General features: G+C 36.1%; 1 protein-coding gene across 2 annotated transcripts in view; it reads right to left on the bottom strand.

The window, feature by feature from the left end:
• LOC145227691 (uncharacterized) overlaps window positions 1-21,535 on the bottom strand; it is a 33,440-nt gene extending 11,905 nt beyond the window's left edge. The window contains exons 1-9 of one of the 2 annotated variants that reach the window (XM_080092576.1): window positions 21,421-21,535; window positions 18,371-18,511; window positions 11,759-11,897; window positions 10,989-11,160; window positions 10,787-10,925; window positions 10,354-10,509; window positions 9,979-10,019; window positions 6,460-6,588; window positions 5,898-6,085 (exon numbers count right to left, since the gene is read on the bottom strand). In XM_080092576.1, coding sequence (XP_079948702.1) covers window positions 5,898-6,085; window positions 6,460-6,588; window positions 9,979-10,019; window positions 10,354-10,509; window positions 10,787-10,925; window positions 10,989-11,160; window positions 11,759-11,897; window positions 18,371-18,511; window positions 21,421-21,470 — 1,155 coding nt within the window. In that variant the 5' untranslated portion in view covers window positions 21,471-21,535. Of the gene's footprint in view, window positions 1-5,897; window positions 6,086-6,459; window positions 6,589-9,978; window positions 10,020-10,353; window positions 10,510-10,786; window positions 10,926-10,988; window positions 11,161-11,758; window positions 11,898-18,370; window positions 18,512-20,645; window positions 20,705-21,420 lie in introns of those variants that run through there. The other variant, XM_080092577.1, reaches the window with a different exon arrangement.
• Window positions 21,536-22,312: the final 777 nt, after the last annotated feature.

Here is a 22,312-nt window from a genome sequence, read left to right as displayed (position 1 = left end):
AATATTTAACTAGAAAGGTGGCTTTCCCATACGTTTTTTTACATATTCTATGTCCTCTTAACCAATTTACTGTACACACTGTTTGACCATATGATTTCATACCATTGTTTTGCAAGCAAAAACAAATAGGTCCCCATTCTTTGTTTATGGGAATTGATTACGCTAATAAAATGTTCTGGTAATTTTTAGATTCTTAAGGATATATTAGTAGAAAGCATCAAACTAAACTTCAAAGGTTTCATTAAAATTCTTTCTAAATCATTATATTGTCATATATTTACAAAAGTAGTAAACAACGGTAGAAAATATTTCCAACCCTCTGCGAATTTTATCTCTCATAGCTTTGACATCAATATTGCTATTCAATCCCAGATTTTAAAAAATAAAAAAATTGTTCTTTACTTAACCTAGTTTCCCAAAACATATACTATTGACCTGCAGTAAGCTCGCACTGTGGAAACTCTGAGCAACTGTTAATGACTATTTGACAGTTTTCATTAGTACACAGTCCTTAGTGTTTAACCATAATGTTTTGCTTAATTCATACATAACTCCAGTATGGCTTCTCAAATTTATAAATCAAAACTAGAAGGGTGGCTTAGCACATTTTGTTGTTGCATTTACACTATAACCTATTTTAAAACAATAATATATTTCCTATGATTATTTTGTATTGGGCCCCATATTAGCCATCGTCTTTTATAACCTGAGTCGTTTCTGCAGGCAAAAACTCATGGGTCCCCACACATGCAAAGTTGAAAATAATGCAATTCAAGAGATAACCATGAGAAAGTCGGGTGTTGTAAGGTAAAACACAGTGATCGGCACTGGGCTTAAATAATAATACTATGTAGAATAGAAACTATAAAATTAGATTCACCCCAGATATTGTTTGAAGTATGTCCTATTTAACGTTTTAAAAAACTGACCCATTATAGGGGGCTAGTAGGGTAACTAATTGGGTTCGACACACAAACTAAAAAATATATAAAAACCACAATGACTTAATCCAGTGCTTCCCAACCTTTTCCAGCTCTCGGCCCACTTCAAAAAAAATTTTTTTTTTGGCGGACCACCGTTTAATATTGCGATAAAACCACAATGGAAAAACAACATAAATTAAGAAAGAAAAATCGTAACCATCCAAGCAATACTAATGTAAAGCCTGAGCTTGGTGATTTGATATTATGAGATCAAGTCGGGGTTTAATAGGAGACAAGCTCACACGCAACGCAGCATTTAGTGTGTCAGTGTTAAGACTGTTTCGTGTCTTCGATTTCATTATAGTTATAGTTGAAAACCCTGGCTCACAAAGATATGTGGTGGTGAATGGCAAAAGAAATTTAATCGCACGCTCTGACAAGGAAGGATATTCCTTGATTGCCAGAATCCAAAAAGAAGGAAGATCTACTTGTTGATATTGAAACTTGAAAGCACTATCTTCGGACAGTTCAATTAGTTTATTTTCAAGTTCTACGGACAGGGCAACATCCTCCGATGCAGAATTAACAGCAAAGGGATTCAGAATCCAAAGGTTTCCAGGACGTGGATCCTCTGGAAAGTAGTGGTCAAATTTTTTTGAAAGTTCGGCCAAATGATGAATTATGATTTCAGAGATGTCCACATGGGGGACAGATTTGAGGTTTTCACTAAGCAGAGGGAACATATCAAGCCGTTTATCTTCCACTCTTCTTTTCCAGAGACTTATCTTTTTCTTAAACCCCTCTATTTTATCGGCAACTAAAAATATTGAGCTGTGTCTACCTTGCATTGACACGTTAAGCTGATTCAACTGGTCAAATATATCGGAAAGGTAGGCCAGTTTTGCACAAAAGTTATTGTTAATGTAATGTTCAGCCAGAGGTGAATGCTGATCCTGGAGAAATATGTGCACTTCACGTTTCAGTTCAAAAAGACGATTAAGAATGCGACCCTTTGAAAGCCACCTAACCTCACTATGGTACAGGAGCTGTAAGTGTTCTGAATCAAGCCTGTCGCACAATGCAGCAAAACATCTCGAGTGCAGCGCATTCTTCTTAATGTAGTTCACAGTTTTTACAGCTAAAGACATGACATCATGTAATCCGGGCGACATCTGCCTTGTAGCGAGGTTTTCTCTGTGTAAAAAGCAGTGAGTCCATTTGGCTTGTCTCGCTCTCTCTTGGATTTGTTTTACAACGCCATGATGTACCCCAGTCATTGATGCAGCGCCATCTGTGCACACACCTACACAGTTCCAATCAATAGAATTGTTAGCAAAGTGGGTGTCAAGGCAACGAAATACCTCATCAGCAGTTGTTCGAGTAGGAAGTTCTTGGCAAAATAATAGGTCGTCATGAATATTACCATCAGCACAGTACCGTACAAATACAAGTAACAAAGCTTTGTTGGAAATATCAGTGAATTCATCCAACTGTATGAAATAATAAGGACTAGACTTAATCCCTTCCAACAGCTGACATTCTATGTCAGCACTCATTTCAATAATTCGTCTCGTAATTGTGTTGTTGGACAGTAAAATCGACTCAAGTTTAGATGCAGCAGATGTGCCCAGTACTTCTCGGCACATATCAATAGCACAAGAAAGAATTAATTCCTCTGCAATAGTAAATGGCTTCTTGCAGCGAGCAACACGAGCAGCCACCATATAACTAGCCTTCAATGCTGACTTTGATTGCGTGCTAAATGAAGTCATGACTCGCTGCTGTGCCTGCAAACCGTCTCTTTTTCTCTCAAAATATTCCTTGCACTTCGCTGCTCTGTGCGGATGGTGTGTGTCCAAGTGCCTTTTGAGCTTTGATGGTTTTAGTGCCTCATTGGACAATATCTTTGCGCACTCAACACATTGTGCTTTTGCCTCAGATTCACTTCCTGCCTTTATGAAACCATACTTGATGTATTCTGGATCATATTTTCTAACTACAACTTTCCGGACTTTTTTTTATTTTCTTCCCCTTCCTCGCTTTTTCGTTTTAAAAAACTATCCATTTTGTAGCGACACTAAGACTAAATAAAGCTAACAAAGAGAGTTCCCGCATTAAGATTTTACAACTATTGCAAGTTCTGTTGTGACGCGACAATTGCAGTTGATTGTGTAACAATAAGCTTTGTATAACGTGAAATACGACTTTCATAGTGAGTATGAGTAGTATCATATTTTTGAGAACTTGAAAGTACACTATCACGAACTGTGTATTTTTTAAACTTATATTTGGTATGGTAATAGTTTGAAAAGCTTCGCGGCCCACCAAAGAGAACGTCGGGGCCCACCAGTGGGCCGCGGCCCACTGGTTGGGAAGCGATGACTTAATCAATAGTACTGCAAAATTTCAGCCCAATCTGCCAATGTTTAAAATTTCGACCACTAGAGGTGTTTTGAGCAACAACCGTTAATGTTTCTGACGTCATAGGGCTGTTAACAAGCCCCTAACTGCCATGGCATCTTTTGTTTATTATTACGCCAATAACATACAACTTGTTGCCCTTGTAACATTATTGCGCCAAAGAAATCTTTCGTTTGTGGTGCCCAATAACATACAAATACGTTTTACACTTTAGGGCAGGGGTGGGCAAACTTTTCAGTGCAAGGGCCGCATTCAAAAGTTCTAAATCTTATCGGGCCGCATAGCGGCATAGTATTTCACTAGCAACGGCCGCCAATTGCTTGCTTGTTTTTGTTTTAAAATAACTGGTGTAAAGAATTAGGTTTATATGATATATATATATATATACCATTTAAAGCCACCTAAAATGCTCAGATTAATAGTTTTTAACTTGGTGCATAAGTTTAGCTAAACGAAGCTAATTGTTTATGACTTCATAATCGGTATTGTGACGATTGCTGTGCCTGTTTTTTAAGCGGATAAACAGGCACCGAATATAGTTAATAGGCTGGTAATCTATTTTCCAGTCACACGAAATCTGTTTTTAGCAGTTTAAAATTTATAATATTTGGCAAAATAGTTTTAGTTACGTCACGGCCTCCAGTGCATGTATTTTAATAAACATGGTCATGGCCGCAGAAACTTGTCTCCGCTGCCGCATGTGGCCATACGGCCGCAGGTTGTGCATGCCTGATTTAGCCCAAATATTAACGTAGCATTTTCAGCTATAAACATAAATTTGTTGTCACTTGATTGGGCAAACATTGGTTGAAACGCTACAATTGTAATTGTTTCAAAATAAACAAGCACGTTGTTTTGTTAATAACTTCCTTGCGCCAACATTAAACAGTGCGAGCCGCATTTAGTATCCATCTTTAAGTGTTGTGCGGGTCTGTGTTAACGATTCTGAAGCTATTTTTTGTCCGTTTGCAAAGTACTGCAAAGACCTAAACTTGATCCAAAGTGACCAAAGTTTCGCGTCAACAGTGCAAAGTGGGCTGTATGTAAAAACGTGAATCGCTCACCAAACTTTTATTTACTTTTATCGAACGAAGAAATTATTTCAAGTGACAATTTGCATAGGAACTTGGCAGAAACAACAGGCTAAAGCACGTAAAAAGTATCCGTGTTTAGTTCCTAAGTATGGTACGGGTTCAGATACTGCACATGGTATAGGTAGCGGCAAGTCGCACCCCCGGTATTTTTTAAAACTCTTCGCCTGTGCTTATAATACTATTCAGCGTTGCTCGGTAACTTTCTTTTGAAAATTTACTAACATTTGGCGGGCCGCAAGAACTTCTTTGCCGCATGCAGTAGTTTGCCCACCCCTGCTTTAGGGGCTTGTGGGGTAAATGTTAGGACTACAGGATTGAACACAACAATCGACACCTATAAATGGCATACTGTACAAGAAATCCAAATTTCAGCCAATTCTGACACTGTTTAAAAACTCACCCATTTTGGGGGGCTAGCGGGGTAAATACTGGGGTTATCCACAAAAACAAAGTGGGATGCACATTTACATAACTATATCTACCATCTGTGTAAATTTCAGCCAAATCCATCAAACATTTGATGGAAAAACGAGTCAGCCAAACTTTGGGTAAAAACACCCATTTTAGGGGGCTAGCGGGGTAAATACTGGGGTTATCAACAAAAACAAAGTGGGATCCACATCTACATAACTATATCTACCATCTGTGTAAATTTCAGCCAAATCCATCAAACATTTGATGGAAAAACGAGTCGGACAAACTTTGGGAAGAAAAAAAAAGAATAAAAACAAAGAAAAAAACAAACAATTTCAGTAAAATCATAAATAACCTAAATTGCGACGGAAAATTGCTTTTACAGGTTTTTGATATATCTACAAGTTTACCTCTCATGATTCGGCGGTCAAGCTGATAATGACCATTAATCGTGGCTTTCTAAAACATCCAGTTCATTTTTTGACCTTTAAGTTAAGCAACATTTTGCCTGACATATAACAAAGGGACATATAAAAAAATACTATTTATCCAGTTTAATTTACATCTAAGGTTTGAAACCTTCGCTAAAATTACAAATGCATGTGATAACTTTGTCCATGCATCAAGCAGAGACCACCCGGTCTGCATTAAACTGCCTATTCAAATTTAATTGTAAATCAGTCAATTGTAAATCAGCACTCCACTGGGACTTCTATCTGACTGTTCAGTGAATACATTTTATGGGAATAAAGGTAACCATTTGGCCGATTGAGCTTAAATGAAAAATGAAACTCCTGCACTTAAGTAAGATTGCAGGTTTTAAATTTCACGTTTTGGGGTTTGTGGGTGAACCCCTGGGTCATTCCAGGTCAAACTTTAGAAGTATCAACTTTGGATAGCTCACTAACATGTGTAAATTTGAATATGTTTTAAGCACTCTTTCTTAAACAAGCCAGCGTTAGACACAAAATAAAAAAAATAATGGACAAAAACAATGTGTCCACTTCAGGGAAAAAAACACCCCTTAATTAACAGTTTGACTTACCGTTATAGTAGTTTGACATTCACCAAAGGAAAAGGAAAATTGATGATTAACATCATCAGTTGTAACGACACAATTTTCTTCCACTTCTCCTTCAGGAATTTGTGAAATAGTTACTGTTCTCTGTTCTGCTGCACATTTTTCCACCAAAACATTCATTCTATTTGACTCACACTCAATTTCCAAATTTGCTATAAATATCAAAAAACAAGTGTCACTTAGCAGTGTCAAAAATGCTTTAACATTGTCAAACATTCCAAATACACTGCATCTCATAACCAGAAAAGTACAGTGTAATTTGAGCATTTTATTGTTGGTTCCACATGCTTTAAGCACATTGGAGGTAAAATTTGTTAAGCCAACAAGCAAACTTTACAAAAATATTTATTCAATGTTTACAACTCAGTTTCACTACTAGAAAGTCATGGTTACAATTAAGAATAATATCTTATCTAATGTTGACAATAGCTTGGCTTACTAAATTATGAGTAGAATGGCACACAGATGACAAGCCAGTACTAAATCTACCATGTAACATGTTATGTTTGTAGTACTAATACTTTACGTTTGCAAGTGCGTCCATCAGAAGATAGCTGCCAACAATCCCGTGAACAGCTACAATAATAGGTGGAATCAGAAGCGGAACATATATCTGAGCATCCACCGTTCCCAATGCTGCATGCTGAGGTTGCACCTACACAGAAACAAACATTGAAAAAATGTGTCCCACCTAGTTAATTTCTTTTTTGCCTTGGTACTTTCAACAGTCAGTAGCATTTTTAGGGGGTGCAACCCCCTCTGTATGAAACTATTAAAACTTGCAACTGCAATAAATAGGCTGTGTCTCACTGAGCTTGTCTCAAGTGATAATTACATTACAAATATCTTAGAATATTTGGTAGTTGTGATGAACCTTCAGATTTAGGCAAAATGGCAACCAAAATTCTTTTTTGAATCTGTTTGAAGTAGTTATTATAGTGTTTATAGAAGCTGTTATTTAAAATTTCTGACAAGATTTCAAGTAAAATCATTTAAGACTGTACAAAATCCAATTCTATACCAAAGAGTTAGTTTGACAAGTTTATTTTGGCCAAAATAAATGGTGTTGACAATCACTTGTTTAAGCTAGGTCACAGTAGAATATTGAATCCTTTACATCCCGTTAACAGAGGTACATAAAAAGACTAGAGGGCTTAGCACATTTTGCCTTTGCATATACACTATAACCTTTTTTTAAATGTCAATATATTCCATATACATAATTTATGACTAGAATAGTGGTTTTCCTATATATTGCCAGTTTATATATACTACATCATATTTAACGATGTATCACATATACCTTTTACTATATTTATAATGGATATATGTTTGCCACCTACATTTCATTGGATCCCTATCTTTTTCCTGGCACTTTATAACATAATTGTTTCTGCAAGCATAATCTAATGGGTCCCCGCACATATGCATATGCAATTTGGTAACAGTAAAAATAGGGCACAATCATTGTTAGATATTTACCAATTTACTATACACATCATTTGATCTACACATATGATTGTTTTTGCAAGCAAAAACGAATGGGTCCCCACACGCGTGTTTATGCGGATTTACGGTAAACAAACATCCTGGTTATTTTTAGATTCTTAAGGAAAAAGTTAACCAACTTTAGCCTTAACCCAACTTCAAAAGTTTTGTCCGTATTCTTTTTGCATCATTATTTTCATATAACTACAAAAAAACAGTAAAAATACTTTCAATTTAATCTCATGCTTTGACCTTGATATTGTCGTTCAAGGGCAGCTTTCAAACACAATTTTCCAAAACTGAAAATGTGCCTAATAACTTAATAAAACGACATAGCATAGCTGCGCAAAAACAGCTGATATATAATCAACAACATGACTGTCTCGTAAAACGTCCGTCCAGACGTCAAGCTGAACACTCCCGCTGCATTCACCCGCCTTCAGACTTCTATCTGAGAGTTCAGACTTCTATCTGACTGACAGTGTACACATATTGTGGGCTGTAAAAGTAACTACCGTATATACTCGCCCATAGGTCGCACTATTAGTTTTGTGTTAAAAAAGTGTAATTTAGAGTTGACTCGCACATAAGTCGCACTGAAAATCTAGGAATTTAAAAACCCTTAGCTTTTTTGCATAAATAACCGGTGCAATTGGTTGTTTTTTACCTATGAACTGCATTGCATTGAAACTGCAAAACTATGTTTTCTCAACAAAGCGGGAAAATCCAACGCACGCTGAGCTGACGCATGTGCGTGTGCGCTCATGAAACTGTCTCGCATTGGTATGTGTGTGCACGAGCGCATGCACCCATATTCGATAGCACATTTCCACTACAATTCGCGTCTATAACGCGCACCCTTAATTTTTTATTGAAAATTAGTATGAAATTTTGTGCGTTATACTCGAATAAATACGTTATATCCGCCCAATAAGCCGACCGGAACATACGGTACTTGCAATAGCCGAAAACTTTCAATTTTGTTCCGACTTGGTGGCGATTTGCACTTATGTCGAGCGGATAGGTCGCACCCATATTTTTTTTTAAAGGAAAAAAGTTGCGACCTATATGCGAGTATATACGGTATTTGACCGATTAAGGCAAATTTTTAAAAACTAAACAAATTGTTCAACATTTCAGCACATTAGGGCTTGTATTTCAGGTCTAAAACTTATTATTTTGGGGTTTAAGGGGGTAAAAATGGGTGAATCCAATAAAAAGTCAAATTCTTTATAATAGCTTACATTGCACCAACCAACAAAGCATGAAACCCTCATATTATGTACTTGGGTCAGTACAGCCGTTTTTAAATTTTTTCGTTTTGGGGGCCTGTGGGTGAACCGCTGGGTCATTCGGGGTCAAACTTAAGGAGGATCAAATTCGGAACAATAACTAACATCTGTGCAAATTTAAATAAATTTAAAGCACTCTTTCTTGACCAAACGCATTCAACAAACCAGTGTTAGACAGAAACGAATATTTTGGGGTTTAAGGGGTGAAAATGGGTAAATCTTTTTTTAAGGCACAAAATTCTTTGAAATACCTTATATTGCACCAAACAACAAAGCATATAACTCCTAAATGAAGTACTTTAGCAAGTATAGCCATGGATCATCTTGAGACCAATATCTATAATGTGTGTAAATTTGAAAAAAATTTAAGCATTCTTTCTTGACCAAAACGTGGGAACAAGTCCGTGTTTGACGGAAAAAAAGAAAAATATATAGACAAAAACAATGTGTCCCCTTCAGGGAAGGGGACCCATAATAAGTTTCATATCAGCCACCATCTTTCATAAACTTGTTTCTGCAGACAGAAACTTATGGGTCAGTACCGGGCTTAAATAATCAAGCTATTAAATGTACAAACTATAATCTGATTTAATCTGATTCAATTCATGCAATGTTTGAAGTTAGTCATATTTAATGTTTTATTTTAAAGAAAAGAAGGGGTAAATAGTGGCAAAGGAGTAAAACACAACAATCGACCTATAAATAGCAAATTCTGCAAGGTGTCCAAATTAAATTAAATTTGAACATTGTCAAAAAATTCACCCATTAGGGGGCTAGTGGGGTAAATGTTGGGGCTACAGGCTTGCACACAACAACCAAAACCGATAAATGGCATATTATATAAGCTACCATATTTCAGCCAATTCCGACATTGTTTGAAACCTCACCGATTTTAGGGGGCTAGCGGGGTAACTACTGAAGTTATCAAGACAAACGAAGCAGAACGCATATCAACATAAGCATAGTCACCAAATTTTACAAAAATGCAAGGTGGCGGACATTAAAAAGATGTCACTTTATATCACTAATGCGTGCAACCACAAAAACTTAAATTCAAAGCCAAAAAAACTTTCCATAGAATGCAACATTTGTCAAAGTCAAAAAAAGATATGTTTAAAATAATGTTTAGTTCGCAATTCGCAACAGGTTGCTGTAACGTTTATCATTGGCTTAGCAATGCTTAAAAATGTTTTGCCAATTTCAACCATATTTACCAACAACATCGTAAGGTTAGTCTGTATAGAAATGAAACAATGAATATGTACCTGCAACCATTAATGTGATACATCTTTGAGCAGATGACAATCTAAAAAGTAAATTTTAATGTCGCAAAAATATTAACACATAGTTTAGTAATCACATCCAGACAATATGTGATCTGATGGCAAACTGGTGTCCACACTAAAACTATTTTAAATTGTAAAACCCCTGTTTAGTATGTTTTTAGTTTTTAAAAAAACAACTTCAATATTAACTTGGCATGATATATCTTTAATATATAACAGTATTTCTTCAATATTAGCATGATTGTTTGTCTAACATTTTGTGAGCAATGAATTAAGTTTACCCACAAACTAACCTTTGGATTTAACTAAAAACAAAAGGTAACCCTTTAATTGTTTTTTTTAAGGAACTCTTACCCAGCCGAATCCTTTGCAGTAAAACAAAATAGGCTTCTGCCTGATTGTTCAGGTGTTGGTGTCCAGGATACGTTCATTCTAAAAATCTTATCATCAAGCTCTTCAAGCTTTGCTTTTTCTGATCCAAATGGGAAGATGAATGTAATATCTGTAACACTACAAACAAAAAGCTCAATAGTAAAATGTTTTAAACTTTTATAGTGCATGCACCTTTTCAATACTCCACTATGTCACATACTAAAGAGTTTGAGTAGTTGTGGATTTCTTTAAATAAATAATCTTCACACATATATATATACGAAGTAATGATGTCAACAGTGGTTGTTGAAACATCTGCATAACGTATTCTATACATACAAGTACTCTGGCATATGTGCTTTGATTAAATTACTCTTTAAGTTCATGTATAGTGTTCCTAAGTATACATACTTACTTGTGTGAATTTGTGGAAGGCTTTGCAAACACTGATGTTCTAAATTGGGAGCCAATTACAGCACTAATTTCTTGATTTGCTGGTGCTGTATCCCCAACAAACTCTGGTTTGGCAGTACAAGGTTCCAATGATTCATAAACTAAATTCCACAAACTATTTTAAATGATTGTAATTTTTAAAACGAACAAAACATTTGTTATACTTTTGACCAAAAACTGCAGAGGAACATAGCTTAAAACATCATTAGATGATAAGCTTAAAGATGAATCTCCATTTGAAATACTGATGTCCTGTTTTGGATAATCTTCAATTATTAATACAACAGACACTGTTGTGTTACTTCCACCTCCAGTGTATGTGAGCTGGCATGGATTCTGAAAACATCTCTCAATTAAAATAATTGACTACATTACAGAAACAGTCAAATAAACTTGATTTTAAAGGTATGTTTCAAAAAGAGATTTTGTACCATTGCAGTGTTTGGTTCCTATGTTATCAATTGTGTAAGCACATGTTTTCTAATGTACCCATCCCATATTGTGAAGTGACAAAATAGTACGTTCGTTAACTGATGTTAAAAGGTACTTATCATTACCACCCATTCAACAAAATATTTGTTTCTACAAGCTAAATTCCGTTGCATACATTGGCACAAAGATCCCAGAAGACACATTGGTACAAATCAGGAAGTTTATTTACTGAACTTGAGCTAAACTTTGTTTCTGTGTGTAGAAAAGATCAAGAATATTATTTTAAAAAGACCCAATTTCTCAAAAAAACATAACCCAAACAACAAGAACAAATGATTTTCTGCCTTTTTAAATCAAGAATATTCCTACAAGCAGAATTAAAGTAACAAAACGCAATAGATAGAACATTGCCAGTTCAATTTATGAAACAGGGTTCATAACAGGAGTCAATACAGCCTTTGTTTAGGGGTTAACACTAAAACAAAAAAGATATTAACTGTACCTGTTGCAAGCTGAAATGGACATAATCAAAACACATATCACCACACTCTTCAAAACTATTTCCAAAACGACATACAGTTCTGTCATCATCGTCATCTGTCACTGGTATTTTAATGGCAGTCGGACAACCCCTCTGCACCCTACAAAGTTACAAACAAATCAATCTAACTGTATTTTTAAATGGTGCCACTTTTCTCAGCACACACAAATTTTAAAATTAAACTAGAATATTGGTTTTCCTATATATTGCCAGTTTATATATACTACATCATATTTAACGATGCATCACATATACCATTTACTATATTTACTAGAAGAGTGGCTTTCTGATATACTTCCATTTTATATATTCTATATAATATTTACCAATTTACTATACACATCATTTGATCTACACATATGATTGTTTTTGTAAACAAAAACTAATGGGTCCCCACACGCGTGTTTGTGCGGATTTACGGTAAAGAAATGTTGTGGTGATTTTTAGATTCTTAAGGACAAATTTTTAGAAAGCATTAACCCAATAATAAAAAAAAATGTTCGTATTCTTTTGGCACTATTACCGTAATTTTCCGTGCATAATGCGCCCCCGTGCATAATACGCACCCTAAAAATGGCATGTCATGCTGGAAAAAAGCCTGTACCCATGTATAATACGCACCTAAACTTTGACTCTCACTTAAGTCCGTAAACGTAAAATTATTTCAGAAAAAAGATCATCTTTGGGAACAACCGGATGTTATTCTGCCGGTGAGTATCACTGCGCATGAGCTAGCAAACCCGATAGCGAAGAAATGTTTCGGATTTGTGTAAGGTACATTGTGACAGCAAACGAGCAGGTGATCTAGCAAGCGTCTGATATGAGAGCATTGTGTCCGTAAGGAGCGTGTTTGAAGTGAACAGCAGCCATCTTGATGAAACTGCTAATTAAACTGTGAATTGAAACTAATAGGTAGAGAACTGAACTCTCGCTCTTAATATAGCTGACGTGTCTTGCGCATCCGTTCTGCGCATCGGATCCAAATTTCCGCTGCCCAGTTCGAATAACTTCTTGTTCGTAGAAAACATGTAGTGCAGGGGTGGCCAACCCGCGGCTCTTAAGTTGTTGTCGAAGTTTGGGGCCACTGTGTATATTTTGGTTAGTATGTGGCGATCTGGTACAAAAATCGTCAAATTTAAAGTAAAGCTTTAACAATTTTGCTTTTGAACAAACTTATTATCGGTATGGCCACAAATCTTGCCTTAAAACTGCAACTTTATGTGGCAAATTGCTTGATTATGATGGCATATATTCAATTGTGAACAATGAATGGTTGCTCGTTGTTCCGTACATTGCGAATGAGACACAAAGCAACAGCAATATTTACAACAAATGTGTTTTAAAGTAAATAATGCTTCAATCCGTTGTTTTCGAGTTATCATGAACGTTATATTTTATGGGCAGTTTCTCTTGGCTTTGAATTGAGCGATTGTTGGTGGTGATTCACCACTGGTGAATGCATTAATGACGTCGCAATAAATTTAGTTTCACCACTTTGCACTTGGGGCACATGTGCGTTAGATGAAAATACCGCAAGTTTTTTCAGCAGGGAAAATCTTTTAAGTAAACAATTTTTGTTAAGTTAGCCTTCAAATTGGCAGTGAAAAAAGATTTTAGCAATTCACCAGAAATGAATCTCACCGCACGTCATTTATAGAATGAGAAAAAGGAGTATTTTAATTCATATGTTTTTGTTTGCTGGATTCGTTGAAATGAGAGTTTTGTGTGAGAGTGTTTGCACTGACCATTTATTGTTGAAAATGAGTGGCCCGTGGTCTGTACAAGTCACATTGTGTCATTATTATGGTAGTGTGCGACATTTAGAATAGATCTGGCTAAGCACAGGTCTCTGTGTGTGAGGAAGGGACGAGCCATTTAACAAATGTGCTTATGTGTATAATGTGGCTCTTTGTGGTAACACAATAAAAAATATGGCTCTTAGGCTTTGACCAGTTGGCCGCCCCTGACGTAGTGCATCTCACGACAGCCCAGGTCTAGGTTTACTTTTAGCAGGGATTTGATTTGTAATTGTTAAAAATAAGACAAAATAAGGACTCAAGTCAAAAACAAGGACAGTTCGTAGAAATAAGGACAAAAACTTTTTCTCAGATATTGCCCTTCAAAATAAGGACAAATCTTAAAAATAAGGACGGTATGGCAACCCTGGGTATAACTAACATCTGTGCAAATTTGAATAAATTTAAAACACTCTTTCTTGACCAAACGCATTCAACAAACCAGCGTTAGACAGAATATTTTAGGGTTTAACCCTTTAACTGCTCAATTCTTTTTGACAAAAATTAATGTTTAGACATGCTCTTGCTCTTTAGGGTTTTATGCAAAATCGATAAAAGATAGGCAAAAACTTTCTTTGGGAAAGTTGTTGGGTATAAAATTTTCTACAATTTAAAGATAAAAAAATTTTCGATGACGTCATCACTTATGAAATGACGTCATTTCAATTATATTTTTCCATAAAATTGCAGTTTATCGGTGTTTTTCGTTACAATTTTTAGTTCCAAGTTGTTTTACAAACAATTCCTTACAAAACTTGATGTGTGTTTTTTCGATGACGTCAATAATTAGCTCATGACGTCATAATGATCAATTTTAGTTGCTTATTTTTCTGTAGTAAAGGATAAAATTAATGTTTTTGAGCGTATGAAACTTGTTTTCAATAATAGTTTTTGGCAATCCTGACAATTTACGGACTTATTCAAACGTTTACTAAATACCTGTACACAAATAATTCATTTACAAGTGTTTGTACATGGGATGTTTATTATGTATCATTACACCACAATATGTGCAAGTTTGAAATATAGTTCACAGAAGTTAGCAGAAAAAACACAATTCCAAGCATTCCCAAGGTACTTTGCACTGATTCTTCCGTATTTGTTGTCCATTCATGAGGCCAAATCCTCCTACCATTTGACAATGTAAATGCAGTTGAGGGCCAGATATAATCAAAATATTGGTCAGCAACCACAAACTTCCTATGTCAAAATGTTTCTACAACAGTTGCTTTCTTGATAAATAACTGCTGTCACCACGAATAGTAAAGCTAAACTGACTGATACAGCAGTATATTCAAGCAAACCAAGGCAAATTTACTGCCCAAAACTACCCACTTTCAAGCCCAATTCAGCTGAACACACATCAAATTGTAAACAAAGATCGCCACAATGCCCTTACAGAGCCCTGAAACAAACTCCAAACAGCTGTGTGTTAATCAACCAAAAACACGTTTTTTCTGAATTTTGACTTTCTCCTTAGTGTAATTAATTTTTTTCAAATACTAACATATCATTTTTTTCAAATAAATTGAAGCTAATATGCATAAGCATGGGCGCAACTAGGGGGGCAGGTTCGTCGGCATGCCAGGTCCCTTTTCTATTCGCGTTATTGCATATAACGGCTCTCGTAAAGCGCCGAAAACACGTTCGTTCGCATCAAAGATAAAAATAACTTTCAAATGACAGAACATGGCGCCGGTACAGCAATACATCGCGTCATCGGCATGTATTGCGATGGTAAAAAAGAAGTTTCAGCGATGTATTTATACAACATCCTAAATAACCGCAACAACAATCTTTGTTGGAACTTGAAAACGTATTTACATGTAAACACACAAAAATAAAATGTTTATCGGCGTGGAGCTTCAGCCAAAAATCTTTCAACAACTTGTTTGTAATTTACGTCCACGTCTCTATGTAAAGCCATCATTGCAGATCACGAGAAACTTACACATAGTATGGTACAGCACTAGTAGACAGATCGAAACGTTAACGTGTAAACACCCAGTCAAACGAGTTTATATGTTACGAAACAATGCCTTAGTTTAAAACGTCAATATACTATCGCAATGGACTTTGTGACTTACAAGTGTTACTTTTTCACGGCATTCAAAGCCATACAATCCAAGGACGAATCCCAGCTTTTTTTATATTATTAGTGGAAAAACGCGTCGGACCATTCGACCAATCAGTGATACGCACTTAGCAATACAATCGTTTTTGGGAAAGCCGTATTGGTAATTTGTTGCCTGCCCCCCCGAATTTTCCGCTAGTTGCGCCACTGTGCATAAGCTTTCAAACACACCCCAGTTGTAAAAAATATCCGCACTAATACGATTTTTATCGCTGTTTAGAACCAGGCATGTGTCAGGGCGCATTTATGCACCCGCCGCAGTTAAAGGGTTAAGGGGTGAAAATGGGTAAATCTTTTTTTAAGGTACAAAATTTTTTGAAATGCCTTATATTGCACCAAACAACAAAGCATACAACTCCTTAATGAAGTACTTTAGCAAGTATAGCCGTTTTAAAAATTATACGTTTTGGGGGGCTGTGGTGAACCGAGGGATCAAATGGAAAACAAGAAAAAATTAAAAAATAAAAAAGGAAAAAAAATAAAAAAAAACATAGACAAAAACAATATGTGTCCCCTTAGGGCAGTGGTTCCCAACCTTTCGTGGACCATGGCCCCCTTAAAGTAACTTTTTTGTCTCGTGGCCCCCTTCAAGTTACCATGTAGGACCTGTGGCCCCCTTAAAATGTAGATAGCAATCTCGCGTTGGAATGCGGTATTAATTTTGGCCTTAAACATGTCTAATAGAGTAAATGAGCGTGATAAAACTCACTATAAACAAATAGTATGTGAAATAGTCGATTAAATTCGGGAATCAAGTTACCGTATTTTACGGACCATAAAGCGCACCCGATTATAAGGCGCACTGTCAATAAATTGCTTTGATTAGTTTTTTGTTCATACATAAGGCGCACCGGACTATAGAACGCAACGTATTTTAAGGAGTATGGGTTACCGTATAAAGCTCAGTAAAGTCCCGTATAAAGCTCATAAGGCTCTGAATATCACAGTTGGTAGTTGCGTTTACCGTAGTTTTTGTGTAAGACGGCAGACTTGGACAACTAGATTTTTTTTTCGGGTTTTCAAATTAGATTAGAATTAAAATTAGAGCATCTCCTTTTTTTGCAAATTAGATTAGAATTAGAATTAGAATTAAGCCAACCAACTTTAGTTTGTTTCAAATTTAAACTTGTAGATTTGCACATTTAAAACAATACGATTCGGTGCATCTAAAACTTGTTTAAACGGAGCTGAGTGCCAAATTTCACTGATAAACATGTTTCAGTGATGTTATTTGGTCTTGTTAATTGCATGGTTTTGTGCGCTTTGGTTAAAAAATGCATGCTCAGATCACATGCCTAAAAGTGCCGTTGGACAAACTAGCGATTTTGGGAAAACTGTGAATTAGATTAGAATTAGAATTAGAGCTTACTCGATAATTCTAAATTAGATTCGAACTAGAATTACCGCCATTTTGCTCTAATTTGCCCAACTAGACAACTAGAATTATCTAGTTGTCCAAGTCTGTAAGACGGTGGTTTATTTATATAATGATAGTATCGGTACTGGTTTTGAGTGTAGCCTACGCAATTAAGCGCTACTTGATCCATACATTAGGCGCACCGGCGCACGATCAATTTATGAGGAAAAAAAAGGATTTAGATTGCGCCTTATGGTCCGTAAAATACGGTAAAGTGAAAATGAATTTTAGTGGGTGTTTCTTGTGAATCTACACCCGTGCCCCCCCGGAACACAGCTCGTGGCCCCCCTGGGGGGCCATGGGCCCTGGTTGGGAACCACTGCCTGAGGGGGACCCATAATTAGTGTGGGTTAGCACATTTTATCATTGCGCATACACTATGAACTATTTTAAAGGTCAATAAATTCCCTGTGCACAGTTTAGATTGGGTGACTTTCAATCATAAATAAGTTTGGTGTTGTACAGTCAAACACACCATTCATTACTATGCCTAACTAAAATAGACCTACAGGTATAGGAAACCTAAAAACAAATATTTCAGGGTTAGGGGGTGAAAATGGAAGTCCAACAAAATACTTTAGAATCTGTTACAATACACCAACAAACAAAGAATGAAACTACTGGATATGTACTTTAGTGAGCATATCTATTTGTAAAATTTCACATTTTGAGGGTCTGTGTGTCAACTCTTGGGTCATCCAAGATAACTAACTAACTAACATGTGTGTAAATTTAAAATAAGATTAAAGCACCCTTTCTTGACCAATCAGATTGAACAACCAGCTTAGACAACAAATATTAAAAAAATACGGACAAAAACAATATGTGTCCCATTCAGGAATTGCTCCTCTAGAATACGCAATATACACAATCTACTCATGAAACCCATGCAACTTTTTTAAACGGTTAGGGCTTTTAGGTTCTAGGTGGGGTTATTAAAAAAATATTACTATAATTTAATCTCAGATACCACAAATAGTGGATTTTACAAAAAATTCAGATATGTTGTGTCAGCAGCATGTATACTTTCTTTTCACTGTATGATATGGCATGTTAACAAACCCACACCCCAACCCTAATAGCCCCTAACCGTCAACATCTACTTTAGATTTGTTAGTAGATTGCATAGTGTGCGTAGATTGCATATTTTAGAGAAGCCCTTTCAGGAAAGGGATCCAAAATAATTCAACACTTGTTTGATAAACAAACTCAATCAAAACACTTACCTCACAATAGGATGAGATCCAGACTCTGGAGATGAGTTTGGTTTATCTGTATCAGATCTTGTTCCCATAAGCACCATAAACTGCAAACTCCAAACACAACCATGGTTGAACAAGCCACTAACCCAACATCTTCCTTCATACCTAAATAGATGATATGTATAAAATATGTATAAATACCAGTGGCGACTTGTGCCTACAATTTCTGGGGGATCCAAGTTTTTAGCTCATATAGAACATATATAAGTTGGCAATACATCGAAAAGCAAATTTCTTTTGGGTAGAAAAACAAGTAATACAAAAATTAACTAGAAGGGTGGCTTAGCACATAATTATTGTCCTTGCACATACACTATACCCTATTTTAAAAGATTACCATATTTTACGGACCATAAGGTGCAATTTAAATCCTTTTTTTCCCTCATAAATTGATCGTGCGCCTTATAAGCCGGTGCGCCTAATGTATGGATCAAGTAGTGCTTTATTGCCTACACTCCAGTACTGATACTATTATTACATAAATAAACCACCGTCTTACACAACAAACTACGGTAAAAGCAACTAGCAACTGTGATATTCACTAGGCTCATTTTTTCTTTTGCTCATTGTACTATTGTGACTTGCTTACATTTATTACGTAACAAGTAAACTTTTATAACCCATACTCCTTAAAATACGTTGCGTTCTATAGCCCGGTGCGCCTTATGTATGAACAAAAAACTAATCAAAGCAATTTATTGACAGTGCGCCTTATAATCGGGTGCGCTTTATGGTCCGTAAAATACGGTAATATACTTCCTTTACATATTTATACTGGGTCCCATATCAACCACTGTCTTTTATAACCTTGGTTGTTTCTGCGAGCAAAAACTCATGGGTCCCCACACATGCAAAGTTGTAGATAATGCATTTCAATAGATAACAATGAGTAAGTTTGGTATTGTGAAGACAAACACAGTGATTGGTACTGTGCATATTTAATATGCTATATGGAGTACAAACTATTTAAATTAAAAAACTCATTTTAGGGGGCTAGTAGGATAACTAATGGAGGTTCAACACACACAAACTTAAAAGTAGGAAACCACAATGACTCAATCAATAGTACTGCAAAATTTCAGTCCAATCTGCCAACGTTTAAAATTTCAACCACTAGAGGTGTTTTAAGCAACAACCGTTAATGTTTCTGACGTCAAAGGGCTGTTAACAAACCCAGAACTGCAATGGCGCAATAACATCCACCAAGCAACCCACAAAGTCACAAACAAGTAACATACAACTAGTTGCCCTTATAAGGCTATTGTGTCACAGAAATCTTTTGTTTGTGTTGCCCAGTAACATACACAGACGTTTTACACTTTGGGGGCTTGTGGGGTAAATGTTAGGGCTACAGGGTTGAACAGAATAATCGACACCTATAAATGGCATACTATACAAGCTATCCAAATTTTAGCCAATTCTGACATTGTTTACAAACTCACCCCTTTTAGGGGGCTAGCGGGGTAAATACTAGGGTTATCTGGACAAACAAAATGGGATGCACATCTACATAACTATATCTACCATCTGTATAAGTTTCAGCCACATCCATCAAGCATTTGATGGCAAAACGAGTCAGACAAACTTTGGGGGAAAAAACATTTTAGGGGGCTAGCGGGGTAAATACTGGGGTTATCAACAAAAACAAAGTGGTATGCACATCTACATAACTACATCAACCATCTGTGTAAATTTCAGCCAAATCCATGAAACATTTGATAGAAAAACGAGTCGGACAAACTTCAGGGAAAATAACCCATTTTAGGGGGCTAGTGGGGTAAATACTGGGGTTATCAACAAAAACAAAGTGGGATCCATATCTACATAACTTCATCTACCATCTGTGTAAATTTCATCCAAATCCATCAAGGATTTGATGGAAAAACGAGTTGGACAAACTTTGGGGAGAAGAAAAATGAAAGAAAAAAAAACACAATTTGAGTAAAATCAATGTGTCCCCTTCAGGGAAGGGGACCCATAATAAACAACTTGTAACGTTACTTTCGTCATGCACTAATGTACACATTTGTAAACAAAAGATGGTATCATTTGTGTATTGTTTACTTGCACGGCTACAGACCAAATTCAATTACATGCAGTGATAATGTTGCACAAATGTCTTTGGGTTGGACAAAAACAAAGAAAAAATGCTTACAACAATGACCACTAACTAACACACTTTCTATTCAGCCAATAATATGGTCATGTTTCATTTGAATAAGTTATAGTCACAACTCACAGTCAGTATTGTCAACAAATTTTATAACTCATCACAGATTATTGCCACACAAAAAAATAGCCATAAAGTGTTCTATTGCTATCTTAACTGACAAATTTAACAACTACATTACATTTATTTCAGGTTTATTTCTTGTTCATAAAAGCTTATAATTAGGGTGATTATTTTTTTACCAAAAAAATTGTAACCTAAAAATTGAAAAATTTGACAAAGTTTGACATTAAAAAACTTTTTTTGACAAAATTTTGACGTATGATGAATTCAAGTAGTTAAATTACGCATTATTGTACAAAAAGTTAAAATATGGCTGTAGGTGTGCAATTCATTGCAGTGCTGCGTATATTTGCAAGCGTTTAACTTAAAACAAACTAATAACTGATGTGAGTAAAAGAAGGTACTGTTCTGGAATGATTGCACGAAAAACGAGTATCAGTTTAAAAGCAAATGTTTATTGTTGATCTTGCTCTTTTCCATCGTATCCTTTCCTTGAGATGAATGAGACTTGATGTGTGTTGTGTAACCAGAATAAAAGAAAAGAACTAAATTGATCTTTTGTGGATCATGTCGGCTCTATGCAGCAAGCGTTAAGAATCGTAATAATGAACTTACTCGCTACTAGGGTTTTTGTCCCGGAATCCCGGGATAAGCCAAAGTGGCAAATTTGAGAAACCCTACTCGCTACTGCAGACGACCGATACGAGCCACGAGAAGCAGAAGAAATAACAAGCTTTCAAGTAAACAATAACACAGCACGCGCGCACACTAGTCCCCGCACCTTCGATATAGCAACTGCAGACGTAAGTATAATCGGTACATTAATGACATCGTTGAGCTTCAGGAAACCTGGATTCAAAAGAAGACATTCATCACAAAAAATCTGCACATTTTGGTGTCATCAAATCAAAATCGTCAAATTTGCCCTTAAGATATTTATGCCATTCGTGACCGGTTATCTGTGTGAAGAAATACAAAAAAAGGAACAGACTTGCATGTGCAAGCTAGTGACCTTAGAGTTGGTATTTCAAAAACAAAGCCAAGAATCGGTAGGATCGTCGATGTAAAGCAACAACAAAAGAGCCATTCAATTTCGTTTAACTTCCCTTTTCTGTTTCGTCTCGAAATTCGCTTATTACAAATGAATGACGTTTTTCGGTTACAAATATGTACCGTATTGGAATTCGACAAAAGGTTGCAGAAATTTGTTGGGGTTCGGTAGGTTGAAATAGGTTAAGGACCGCTGATCTAGGGAGTGCTGCAGCTCCGCAGCTCCTATGCACGAGCCGCCCCTGCGTTTGGTGCTACATAAGTTAGGGTGAGGTTTTGTAACAACATCACATTTAAACCCTTTTCATGTTTAAAACAGATTTAGCAGTTTCCTGATGTACAGCAGAAATATATGCCAGAAACGCAGAACTGTTAAATACTGAATCCCAAAACAACTAAATTTTCCACAAACTGTTTGATTTGTCACAGAAAGTTTTTGGTACGCGTAAAGTTGATCTCTTTTTACGGTGCATCTAAAATATTCAGGATCGCTTGGTGCCCGTTTATATAGCTTGGTGCACCTTTATTCCGCTTGGTGCACCTTTATATCGTACTGTACAACTTTTTTGCGCCAAGGGAAGATAATAATGCACCAAGCGATCCTGTATAGTTCAGATGCACCC

The sequence above is a fragment of the Phallusia mammillata genome, chromosome 5 (genome assembly GCF_965637545.1).
Source record: "Phallusia mammillata chromosome 5, kaPhaMamm4.hap1.1, whole genome shotgun sequence".
Classification (NCBI taxonomy): domain Eukaryota; kingdom Metazoa; phylum Chordata; class Ascidiacea; order Phlebobranchia; family Ascidiidae; genus Phallusia; species Phallusia mammillata.
This window is presented reverse-complemented; position numbering and strand designations above follow the sequence as displayed.